Source organism: Arachis hypogaea, chromosome 11 (genome assembly GCF_003086295.3).
Source record: "Arachis hypogaea cultivar Tifrunner chromosome 11, arahy.Tifrunner.gnm2.J5K5, whole genome shotgun sequence".
NCBI lineage: Eukaryota > Viridiplantae > Streptophyta > Magnoliopsida > Fabales > Fabaceae > Arachis > Arachis hypogaea.
In genome coordinates this window covers 144,551,152-144,564,567 of record NC_092046.1, presented here as the reverse complement: position 1 = coordinate 144,564,567, position 13,416 = coordinate 144,551,152, and the positions used below count along the sequence as shown (strand labels likewise).

The following is a 13,416-nucleotide window of genomic DNA, read 5'->3' as shown; positions in this document are numbered from 1 at the left end:
TAAACGCCGGGCTGTTGTCCATTTCTGGCATTTAACGCCAGCTTGGTGCCCATTCCTGGCGTTAAACGCCAGTCTGGTGCCCCTTTCTGGCGTTAAACGCCTAGAATGGTGCTAGACTGGGCGTTAAACGCCCATTTTGCTATCTTCACTGGCGTTTAAACGCCAGCAAATTTTCCTCCAGGGTGTGCTATTTTTCTTTCTGTTTTTCATGCTATTTTTGCTTTTTCAATTGATTTTGTGACTTCCCATGATCATCAACCTATAGAAAACATAAAATAACAAAGGAAAATAGATAAATATAACATTGGGTTGCCTCCCAACAAGCGTTTCTTTAATGTCAGTAGCTTGACAGTGGACTCTCATGGAGCCTCACAGATGTTCAGAGCAATGTTGGAACCTCCCAACACCAAACTTAGAAGTTGGTTGTGGCCTCCCAACACCAAACTTAGAGTTTGACTGTGGGGGCTCTGTTTGACTCTGTTTTGAGGGAAGCTCTTCATGCTTCCTCTCCATGGTTACAGAGGGGTATCCTTGAGCCTTAAACACAAAGGATTCTTCATTCACTTGAATGATCAATTCTCCTCTGTCAACATCAATCACAGCCTTTGCTGTGGCTAGGAAGGGTCTGCCAAGGATGATGGATTCATCCATGCACTTCCTAGTCTCTAGGACTATGAAATCAGCTGGGATGTAATGGTCTTCAACCTTTACCAGAACATCCTCTACAAGTCCATAAGCTTGTTTTCTTGAATTGTCTGCCATCTCTAGTGAGATTCTTGCAGCTTGCACCTCAAAGATCCCTAGCTTTTCCATTACAGAGAGAGGCATGAGGTTTATGCTTGACCCTAGGTCACACAGAGCCTTCTCAAAGGTCATGGTGCCTATGGTACTAGAAACGTTATTTACCAGTTTAAATTGCTTAAGCCTCGGTCTAATCTTTCGACGAGGTTGCCCCTTTTCCAAGTGAATGGCCATCCCATAAAACACAGATCCAGAAGTTCGCAGTCTGCAACACAACTTTGGAATTCTAGATAGGTGATGAGCGGATAATTTATATGCTTTTTGGCATTATTTTTAGGTAGTTTTTAGTAAGATCTAGCTACTTTTAGGGATATTTTAATTAGTTTTGAAGCAAAATTCACATTTCTGGACTTTACTATAAGTTTGTCTGTTTTTCTGTGATTTCAGGTATTTTCTGGCTGAAATTGAGGGACCTGAGCAAAAATCTGATAGGAGGCTGACAAAGGACTGCTGATGCTGTTGGATTCTAACCTCCCTGCACTAGAAATGGATTTTTTGGAGCTACAAAACTCCAAATGGCATGCTCTTAATTACGTTGGAAAGTAGACATCCAGAGCTTTCCAGCAATATATAATAGTCCATACTTTATTCGAGCTTAGATGACGCAAACTGGTGTCCAACGCCAGTTCCATGCTGCATTCTGGAGTAAAACGCCAGAAACACGTCACAAACCAGAGTTAAACGCCAAAAACATGTTACAACTTGGTGTTTAACTCCAAGAGAAGCCTCTGCAGGTGTAAAGCTCAAGCTCAGCCCAAGCACATACCAAAGTGGGCCCCGGAAGTGGATTTCTGCATTTAGACTTATTTCTGTAAACCCTAGTAACTAGTTTAATATAAATAGAACTTTTTACTATTGTATTCAGGGTCTTTTTCCCTATTTTCGAATTCATATGCCATTTGAGGGGGGCTGGCCTCATGGCCATGCCTGGACCATTATCACTTATGTATTTTCAACGGTGGAGTTTCTACACACCATAGATTAAGGTGTGGAGCTCTGCTGTACCTCGAGTTTTAATGCAATTACTATTGTCTTCTATTCAATTCACGCTTATTCTTATACTAAGATATCCATTCGCACTTCAACTTGATGAATGTGATGATCTGTGACACTCATTACTATTCTCACTTATGAACGCGTGCCTGACAACCACCTCCGTTCTACCTTAGATTAAATGAGTATCTCTTGGATTTCTTAATCAGTGTCTTCGTGGTATAAACTAGAATTATTGGCGGCCATTCCTAAGATCCGGAAAGTCTAAACCTTGTCTGTGGTATTCTGAGTAGGATCTGAGGTGGGATGACTGTGACGAGCTTTAAACTCGCGAGTGTTGGGCGTAGTGACAGACACAAAAGAATCACTGGATTCTATTCCAACATGATCGAGAACCGACTGAAGATTAGCCGTGCTGTGACAGAGCATTTGGACCATTTTCACTGAGAGGACGGGAGGTTGCCATTGACAACGGTGAAACCCAACATACAGCTTGCTATGGAAAGGAGTAAGAATGATTGGATGAAGCAGTAGGAAAGCGGAGATTCAGAAGGAACACAGTATCTTCATGCGCTTATCTGAAATTCCCACCAATGATTTACATAAGTATTTCTATCTTTATTTTATGCTTTATTTATCTTTATATTCGAAAACCATTATAACCATTAGAACCCGCCTGACTGAGATTTACAAGATGACCATAGCTTGCTTCAAGCCGACAATCTCCGTGGGATCGGCCCTTACTCACGTGAGGTATTACTTGGACGACCCAGTGCACTTGCTGGTTAGTTGTGCGAAGTTGTGACGAAGTGTGATTTATGTTTGAGAGCACCAAGTCTTTGGCGCCATTGTTGATGATCACAATTTACGCGCACCAAGTTTTTGGCGCCGTTGCTGGGGATTGTTCGAGTTTGGACAACTGACGGTTCATCTTGTTGCTCAGATTAGGTAACTTTCTTGTTTCAACCTTTATTTTCTTTTAAAAAATTTTTCAAAAATCTTTCAAAAAAATTCTCTTTGTTTTCGTTTTTCTAAAAACATAATTTTTGAAAAATCTAAAAAAATTATACAAAAAAATTACAAAATCATAAAATAAAAAATATTTTGTGTTTCTTGTTTGAGTCTAGAGTCAAATTTTAAGTTTGGTGTTCTTCATGATCTTCAAGTTGTTCTTGACAAGTCTTCTTGTTTGATCTTTATATTTTCTTGTTTTGTGTCTTTGGTTATTTTTCATATGCATTTTTGCATTCATAGTGTCTAAACATGAAAAATTTCTAAGTTTGGTGTCTTGCATGTTTTTCTTTTCTTGAAAATTTTTCAAAAATAGTTCTTGTTGTTCTTGTGAGTCTTCAAAGTGTTCTTGAGTCTTCTTTGTGTTTTGATCTTAAAATTTTTAAGTTTGGTGTTCCTTGGTGTTTTCCCTCCAAAATTTTCGAAAACAAGGAGCATTAGATCTAAAAATTTTAAGTCTTGTGCCTTTTGTGTGTTTTTCTCTTTCATCATAAAATTCAAAAATAAAAAAAATATATTTTCTAACTATTTTTAAGCAAATATTTCGAAATTTTTTATAAAAATCCAGATTTCAATCTCAAAATTTTATCTTATCATATCTTAGTTGTCAAGTTTTTTTTTTAAAAAAAATCATATCTTTTTCAAATCATATCCTTTTTAAAATTTTTAAAAATCATATCTTTTTCAAAACTTCCTAACCACTTTTTCTCTCTCTTCATTTTTTGAAAATCCTCACTTATTTTTCATTTATTTTATTTTATTTTATTTCATTTTTAATTTTCTTTTAAAAAAAAGAAAAAATTTTATAATACTATTTGAATCTCCAATTCACAACATCCCCCTTTCTCCATCATGGACCTAAGAGGAATTGAACACTCCAGAAGGACTCTGGGATCATATGCTAACCCCACTACTGCTTCATATGGGAGTAGTATCTGTATACCCTCCATCGGAGTCAGTAGTTTTGAGTTGAATCCTCAGCTCATTATCATGGTGCAGCAAAGTTGCCAGTATTCCGGTCTTCCACAAGAAGAACCTACAGAGTTTCTAGCACAATTTTTACAAATTGCTGACACAGTACATGATAAGGAAGTAGATCAGGATGTCTACAGATTATACTGTTTCTATTTGCTGTAAAAGACCAAGCTAAGAGGTGGTTAAATAACCAACCTATGGCTAGCATAAGGACATGGAAACAACTGTCAGAAAAATTTCTGAATCAATATTTTCCTCCAAAACGGATGACACAGCTAAGGCTGAATATCCAAGGCTTTAAACAAGGAGATAATGAATCTCTTTATGATGCCTGGGAGAGATACAGAGAGATGCTAAGAAAATTCCCCTCTGAAATATTTTCAGAGTAGGTGCAGTTAGACATCTTCTATTATGGACATACAGAGAAAGCTCAGATGTCTCTGGATTACTCAGCTGGTGGATCTATACACATGAGAAAGACAATTGAAGAAGCTCAAGAGCTCATTGATACAATTGCCGGAAATCAGCATCTGTACCTAAGTAGTGAGTCTTCCATGAAAGAAGAGGCTAAAACAGTAACTGTTGAATTCAGTCTTGTAGAACAAGTTACTGAATTCAATCAGCAATTAGATTTTCTAACAAAACAGCTAGCCAAATTCAAGGAGATACTACAAGACACAAGAATGGCTAATATGAGTATGGAAGTACAGTTGAAGCAAATAGAACAGCAGTTATCAAAGCAAATAACAGAAGAGTGCCAAGCAGTTCAATTAGGAAGTGGGAAAACATTAAATACCTCACTTCAAGGTAGTAGGAAGCCAAGAAATGAACAAACTGCTACCCAAAATCCCTCTGAGCACAGTAAGAGCCCAGAGAGGAATAATTCTGGCACTCAAATGCCAGAAAAGGGTGGAAAGCTGGCGTTAAACGCCCAACCCATGCTCAGTTCTGGCGTTCAAACGCCACAAACAGGCAAGGAGTTGGCGTTAAACGCCCAAGGGAAGCTCAGTACTGGCGTTCAAACACCAGAAACAGGTAAGGAGTTGGCGTCTAATGCCAATCCAACTTCCAACCCTGGCATTCAAACGCCAGTGAGGGATCAGACACATACAAGTGCTGATAGCAACCCCTCTAAAAAGGCTTCTCCAACCACATCTGTAGGAAATACACCTGCAACAACTAAGGTTGAGGAATACAAAGCCAAAATGCCTTATCCTTAGAAACTCCACCAAGCGGAACAGGATAAGTAATTTGCCCGCTTTGCAGACTATCTCAAGACTCTTGAAATAAAGATTCCGTTTGCAGAGGCACTTGAGCAAATACCCTCTTATGCTAAGTTCATGAAAGAGATCTTAAGTCATAAGAAGGATTGGAGAGAAACTGAAAAAGTTTACCTCACTAAAGAATGCAGTGCAGTCATTCTGAAAAGCTTACCAGAGAAGCTTAAAGATCTCGGAAGCTTCATGATACCATGCACATTAGAGGGTACTTGTACCAAGAAAGCTCTATGTGATCTTAGAGCAAGTATCAATCTAATACCTGCATCCACTATAAAAAAAGCTTGGTTTGACTGAAGAAGTCAAACCAACTCGGATATGTCTCCAACTTGCTGACGGCTCCATTAAATACCCATCAGGTGTGATTGAAGACATGATTGTCAAGGTTGGGCCATTTGCCTTTCCCATTGACTTTGTGGTGCTGGAAATGGAGGAGCACAAGAGTGCAACTCTCATTCTAGGAAGACCTTTCCTAGCAACTGGACGAACCCTCATTGACGTCCAAAATGGGAAATTAACCTTAAGAGTCAATGAGGACGAGTTTATGTTGAATGTTGTCAAAGCTATGCAGCATCCAGACACCCCAAACGACTGCATGAGCATTGATATTATTGACTCTCTGGTGGAAGAGGTCAATATGACTGAGAGTCTCGAATCAGAGCTAGAGGATATCTTTAAAGATGTTCAGCCTGATCTAGAGGAACCAGAGAGAATAATAGAACCTCTAAAAATCCCTCAAGAAGAGAAGAAACCTCCTAAACCCGAGCTCAAACCATTACCACCATCCCTGAAACATGCATTTCTGGGAGAAGGTGACATTTTTCCTGTAATCATAAGCTCTACCTTAGAGCCACAGGAAGAGGAAGCACTAATTCAAGTGCTGAGGACACACAAGACAGCTCTTGGGTGGTCTATCAGTGATCTTAAGGGCATTAGCCCAGCCAGATGCATGGACAAGATCCTATTAGAGGATGACACTAAGCCAGTGGTTCAACTACAGAGGCGGCTGAATCCATCCATGAAGGAGGTGGTGCAGAAGGAGGTCACTAAATTACTAGAGGCTGGGATTATTTATCCTATTTCTGATAGCCCCTGGGTGAGCCCTGTCCAAGTCGTCCCTAAGAAGGGTGGCATGCCAGTGGTTCATAATGAAAAAAATAAACTGGTTCCCACAAGAACAGTTACAGGGTGGCGTATGTGTATTGATTACAGAAGGCTCAATACAGCTACCAGAAAGGATCATTTTCCTTTACCATTCATAGACCAGATGCTAGAAAGACTAGCAGGTCATGATTACTACTGCTTCCTGGATGGATATTCAGGTTATAATCAAATTGCAGTAGATCCCCAGGATCAAGAGAAAATAGCATTCACATGTCCATCTGGAGTATTTGCATACAGAAGGATGCCATTTGGTCTGTGCAATGCACCTGCAACCGTTCAAAGGTGCATGCTTTCTATTTTCTCTGATATGGTGAAAAAATTTCTGGAAGTCTTCATGGATGACTTTTCAGTATTTGGAGACTCATTCAGCTCTTGTCTTGACCATCTAGCACTTGTTCTAAAGAGGTGCCAAGAGACTAACCTGATTTTAAACTGGGAGAAATGTCACTTTATGGTGACTGAAGGAATCGTCCTTGGGCACAAAATTTCGAACAAGGGAATAGAGGTGGATCAAGCTAAGGTAGAGGTGATTGAAAAATTACCACCACCTGCCAATGTTAAGGTAATCAGAAGCTTTCTGGGGCATGCAGGATTCTATAGAAGGTTTATAAAAGATTTTTCAAAAATCGCAAAATCTCTGAGTAATCTGCTAGCTACTGACACACCATTTATCCTTGATAAGGAGTGTCTGCAGGCATTTGAGACTCTGAAAGCTAAGCTGGTCATAGCACCAGTCATCTCTGCACCAAACTGGACATTACCATTTGAACTAATGTGTGATGCCAGTGACCATGCCATTGGTGCAGTGTTGGGACAAAGGCATGACAAGCTTCTGCACATCATTTATTATGCCAGTCGTGTTTTAAATGACGCACAGAAGAACTACACAACCACAGAAAAAGAGTTACTTGCAGTGGTTTACGCCATTGACAAGTTCAGATCTTATTTGGTAGGATCAAAAGTGATTGTGTACACTGACCATACTGCTCTTAAATATCTACTCACAAAGCAAGATTCAAAACCTAGGCTCATAAGATGGGTGTTGCTTCTACAAGAGTTTGATATAGAAATAAGAGACAAAAAAGGAATAGAAAATCAAGTAGCTGATCACCTGTCCCGGATAGAACCAGTAGTAAGAGCATCCCTCCCTCCTACTGAGATCTCTGAAACCTTTCTGGATGAGCAATTGTTTGCTATTCAGGAAGCTCCGTGGTTTGTAGACATCGCAGACTATATTAAAAGCTCAGTAATAGTCTAGCTAAAGACAGTAAAGAAGTGCTTGCTGGGAGGCAACCCAGTCATGAGTTTATTTTATTTGTAATTTTAATTCTAAATTTGATAATACATTTCAGTGAATGATACAGAGAAATAAAGGTTCAGGACATAAAATAGAGGAATCACAGAGAAAAGGACATCACTAGTGCAAAAATGCTAGTAAGGAAGGGTTCTGGCGTTTAACGCCAGAAAGAAGTAGCAAGTGGGTGTTTAACGCCCAAAACAAGCAAGGACTGGGCGTTAAATGCCCAAAGGAAGCATCTCCTGGGCATTTAACGCCAGGATTATGGGGAGGAGAATTTTCGAAATTTCCTCTCCTTCTATTCCTCTCCTTTCCTTTCTTTTGCTTGAGGACAAGCAAACCTCTAAGTTTTGTGTGTTTTTCCGTGATCACTGAGCTAAAACTCATCAAGATCATGGCACCTAAGGAAAAAAAACCACTTCAAGAGGCAAGAAAGAGAATATTCCAAAAACCCTTTGGAATCAAGAGAAGTTCTTAACCAAAGAACATGTAGACCATTACCACAAAATAATGGGTCTGAGATCAATGATCCCGGAAGTTAAATTCGATCTGAAAGAAGACGAATATCCGGAGATACAGGAACTGAAGCGCCAGAAGCTGTCTCTTGAAGGACCAGACACCCCACAGGTTAAAGAAGCATCCACCTCCCAAAATAAAGGTTGTTGAGTCCTAATCTTAGCCTTAACTCTGTGATAATTGTTCTTATTAGGAATTTACCTTAGAAGTTATATATGAGTAGTAGTAATTAGTATCGCTATTTTGATTTTATCTCCAATTAAGCTATAATTTATTTTTCTCATCATCATCAAACATGAATAAAATAGCAGATTTTTAGAATAAGGAGGCAATATTTTTTCGAGTTTCTAATAAGGAAAATTCTAATTATTTATATGTGGTGACAATACCTTTTGTCTTCTGAATGAATGCCTGAACAGTGCATATTTTTTATATTGAATTTTATGAATGTTAAAATAGTTGGCTCTTGAAAGAATGATGAACAAGAGAAACGTTATTGATGATCTGAAAAATCATGAAATTGATTCTTGAAGCAAGAAAAAGCAGTTAAAAAAAAGAAGGAGCAGTAGAAAAAGCCAATAGCCCTTTAAACCAAAACACAAGGGTGAAAAGGATCCAAGGCTTTGAGCATCAATGGATAGGAGGGCCAAAGGAAATAAAATCCAGGTCTAAGCGGCTAAATCAAGCTGTCCCTAACCATGTGCTTGTGGCATGCAGGTCCAAGTGAAAAACATGAGACTGAGTGGTTAAAGTCACGATCAAAAGGAAAAAGAGTGTGCTTAAGAACTCTGGACACCTCTAACTGGGGACTTTAGCAAAGCTGAGTCACAATCTGAAAAGGTTCACCCAGTCATGTGTCTGTGGCATTTATGTATCCGGTGGTAATACTGGAAAACAAAGTGCTTAGGGCCACGGCCAAGACTCATAAAAGTAGCTGTGTTCAAGAATCAACATACTTAACTAGGAGAATCAATAACACTATCTGAAATTCTGAGTTCCTATAGATGCCAATCATTCTGAACTTCAAAGGAAAAAGTGAGATGCCAAAACTGTTCAGAAGCAAAAAGCTACAAGTCCCGCTCATCTAATTAGAACTAATATTCATTGATATTTTGAGATTTATAGTATATTCTCTTCTTTTTATCATATTTGATTTTCAGTTGCTTGGGGACAAGCAACAATTTAAGTTTGGTGTTGTGATGAGCGGATAATTTATACGCTTTTTGGCATTATTTTTAGGTAGTTTTTAGTAAGATCTATCTACTTTTAGGGATGTTTTTATTAGTTTTGATGCAAAATTCACATTTCTGGACTTTACTATGAGTTTGTGTATTTTTCTGTGATTTCAGGTATTTTTTGGCTAAAATTGAGGGACCTGAGCAAAAATCTGATAGGAGGCTGACAAAGGACTACTGATGCTGTTGGATTCTGACCTCCCTGCACTCGAAATGGATTTTCTAGAGCTACAGAAATCCAAATGGTGTGCTCTCAATTGCGTTGAAAATTAGACATTCAGAGCTTTCCAGAAATATAAGTCCATACTTTATTTGAGTTTAGATGACCCAAACTGGCGTCCAACGCCAGTTCCATGCTGCATTTTGGAGTAAAATGCCAGAAACACGTTAAAAACCAGAGTTAAACGCCAAAACACGTTACAACTTGGCGTTTAACTCCAAGAGAAGCCTCTGCACGTGTAAAGCTCAAGCTCAGCCCAAGCACACACCAAAGTGGGCCCCAGAAGTGGATTTCTGCATTTAGACTTATTTCTGTAAACCCTAGTAACTAGTTTAGTATAAATAGAACTTTTTACTATTGTATTCAGGGTCTTTTTCCCTATTTTCAAATTCATATGCCATTTGAGGGGGGCTGGCCTCATGGCCATGCCTGGACCATTATCACTTATGTATTTTCAATGGTGGAGTTTTTACACACCATAGATTAAGGTGTGGAGCTCTGCTGTACCTCGAGTTTTAATGCAATTACTACTGTCTTCTATTCAATTCATGCTTATTCTTATTCTAAGATATCCATTCGCACTTCAACTTGATGAATATGATGATCTGTGACACTCATCACTATTCTCACTTATGAACGCGTGCCTGACAACCACCTCCGTTCTATCTTAGATTGAATGAGTATCTCTTGGATTCCTTAATCAGAGTCTTCATGGTATAAGCTAGAATTATTGGCGGTCATTCCTAAGATCCGGAAAGTCTAAACCTTGTCTGTGGTATTCCGAGTAGGATCTGAGGTGGGATAACTGTGACGAGCTTCAAACTCGCGAGTGTTGGGCGTAGTGACAGACGCAAAAGAATTACTGGATTCTATTCCAACATAATCGAGAACCGACAGATGATTAGCCGTGCTGTGACAGAGCATTTGGACCACTTTCACTGAGAGGATGAGAGGTAGCCATTGACAACGGTGAAACCCAATATACAGCTTGCCATGGAAAGGAGTAAGAATGACTGGATGAAGCAGTAGGAAAGCGGAGATTCAGAAGGAACACAGTATCTTCATGCGCTTATCTGAAATTCCCACCAATGATTTACATAAGTATTTCTATCTTTATTTTATGCTTTATTTATCTTTATATTCGAAAACCATTATAACCATTAGAACCCGTCTGACTGAGATTTACACGATGACCATAGCTTGCTTCAAGTCGACAATCTCCGTGGGATCGACCCTTACTCACGTAAGGTATTACTTCGACGACCCAGTGCACTTGCTGGTTAGTTGTGCGAAGTTGTAACGAAGTGTGATTCACGTTTGAGAGCACCAAGTCTTTGGCGCCATTGTTGATGATCACAATTTACGCGCACCAATAGGCACCCGGATTATTACTAACAGATCCTCCATGGTGCTCATGATCATGGAGAATAGCATTGAAATCTCCTAAAAGGCACCATGGGAAGGTATTACCGTTCGCCAAACGCCTCAGGTTATTCAATAGACTCCTTCGATTGAGGTGCTGGGGACTTCCGTAGATCACAGTTAGTGTCCACGGAGTCGAATCATTACCAATGATATTTAGATGAACCATTTACCTGTTGTACTCAAAGACATCCACCTTCCACGTCCCAGAATCCCACAAACACCAAACTCCACCCGAACGACCAGTTGTTTCAACAACAAAGGAGCTATCCAAACCGATTCTGTTACGAATATTCTGCCCTCTCTGACCACTAATTTGCATTTCTGGAAAAATAATGAAATTTGCTTTGTACTCCTGTCTGAGGTCCCTAACCAGAGAGTGAAAAATTTTACTGCCGGCTCCCTGACAATTCCAACTAATCACATTCATTATAACCACAACAAAAAATTGAAGTCATTAAGGATCGAATTAAACCTAGGCATGACCCCCATTCTGTGTGCTAGAATTTGCAGGGAGAGACTCCCTCTCTTCAAATTCCGATCCCCCTGGGTGAGCCTTAACCATCTTACGGGGGTTAATCTCTCCCCTCCCTAGACCCTGTTCTGAGTCCACAGCCATCAAAGAAGCAGAATGAGTAGGAGCTAACGTCAAAGGCTTATCACGAATGACGAACCCTCCTTTGTTTTTATTTGCAGCCTTTTCCGCAAGAATCATCTCGTATTGTTCTCTTTGCAGATTTTGCATGTACTCTATAACCCCCCTTTCATTGACCTCAGCATCCTCATTTTTCTTTTTTAGGGTCACGTGGTTGGTGCTTCGGGAAGCTTCAGGATGAGAGGAGGTTTGTTTAGAAGGAAGTTTTGAATTGGGCTTACCTCCTTTCTCGGTAAGGACTAACCAAGGTTTAGGTGGGGTATTCTTTTTCCCACCTTGTGGGTTTTTACCAGCACCAACTTTAAGGATCTTTTTTTGAATTGAATGACTTTTTGTCACATCCTTTTGGGCCTTAGGAGGCACCGGTCCATCAGCAACATTTGCATATGTTTCTGTTTCTTCATGCATTTGATCTTCGAATGTACTCTCTCTTCCCTCCTCATATAAGGTATTAAATTGAGACCTGTTACAATTAGCATGATTGCCGCCTTCATAAAATCTTTCCTGTTTTTCTTCAGAATCATGGGAGTTAATTTTTCTAGATTTTCTTGGTAACTAGACACATTCTTTCTTCTATTAGGCCGCTTGACCATCATGCAGGGCCCAAAATCAGTGCAACCTTGATTATCACGGTAGGAAATCCCAGATTCTTCGTTCTTTCCTTCCTTGGAATCACGGTCGACCAGGGTTTGGTTGCTAGATTCGGCATTTGCTTCGACGGTGCCGTCCTATTCATTGTTTGCTGGTTTCTTTACCAGAGCTTCTTGACATATATCAGAACGATGTCCATATTTACCGTAAGTAAAGCATATCTGATATAGGCCCTCATATTCAATATTCAACTCTGAGCCAAAAATAGAGATTTTGGGAACAAGTTTTCGTGCAAGATCGATCTCCATGCAGATTTGTGCAAATTGGACTCTAGAATGAATAGAGGTGGTCCTATCAATCTTTAGCATATGTCTGATCGTCGAGCCGACCCTCCATAGAAATTTGTGATTATATAGTTCAATCAGGAGGTTTGGAATCCGTATCCAAGTCGCAATTTTCCTCACTGCTTTTTCAGATTCTAGGAAAAACGGTCGCCATCTTTGTACAATGAGATAATGTCCAACTATCATCCATGGTCCTTCCGTTAGAGCGTAAGAGTAGTCGTCCTCATCTGTAAAATGAACCAAGAAATAATCACGATCCATATCAATAACATTAATGGAACCTTTCTTACCCCAATCACGTCGGAGACGCTGTTCCATGAAACTGAACCCCACTCTTTTCCCCAAGAGTTTCACAAACAGGGCGGAGCGCCATGGCTTGCACCACTCATCAAAATCTTCCTTAGAAATCGGAATGGCAGGGCAAGGGTCGAATGGCCTTTCTTCCTGATTCTCCCTCTCGGAATCCTGGTACCATCTGTCTTTTGGATTAGGGATGTCTTCACTAATCTCTTCCATATCAATAAGGTCTTCACCTCTGGAGGAACCCGCCATTGTGAGGAGCGTATCTTTATACGAAGTCTTGGCCGCTTTGGGGACAACTTCCTTACACGAAGCAGAGACCTCCATGTCTTCACATGGTTGGTTAAAATCAACATTGTCTTGCATTTTGACTTTTTTGGTGGTGCGTTGCACCAGATCTTCAACTTGCCTTGGAATCCTAGCAGAGCTCTCTTTAGTAATTTTTTTTATGATATGATTTTCAAATTTTCAAACTATAGACTTATGACATTATAAAAACTAGTATATTGATTAATATTTCTTGGTAACATTATCGTTACACCATCATTGAGTATTAGTTAGTGTGAAGAGAAACCAATAACAACTTGTGTTATTCAATATATAATTTATTCTATT

General features: G+C 39.6%; 1 protein-coding gene across 1 annotated transcript; it reads right to left on the bottom strand.

Annotated features, from left to right (window-relative positions):
* Positions 1 to 12,294: 12,294 nt before the first annotated feature.
* On the bottom strand, positions 12,295 to 13,167 carry LOC112722108 (uncharacterized). The gene has a single exon (XM_025773082.1). The coding sequence runs from the start codon at positions 13,165 to 13,167 to the stop codon at positions 12,295 to 12,297; it is 873 nt and encodes a 290-aa protein (XP_025628867.1).
* Positions 13,168 to 13,416: the final 249 nt, after the last annotated feature.

Excerpts from the sequence above, each read along its gene's own strand:
- LOC112722108 (XM_025773082.1), bottom strand. The coding sequence starts at position 13,167 with ATGCAAGACAATGTTGATTTTAACCAACCATGTGAAGACATGGAGGTC.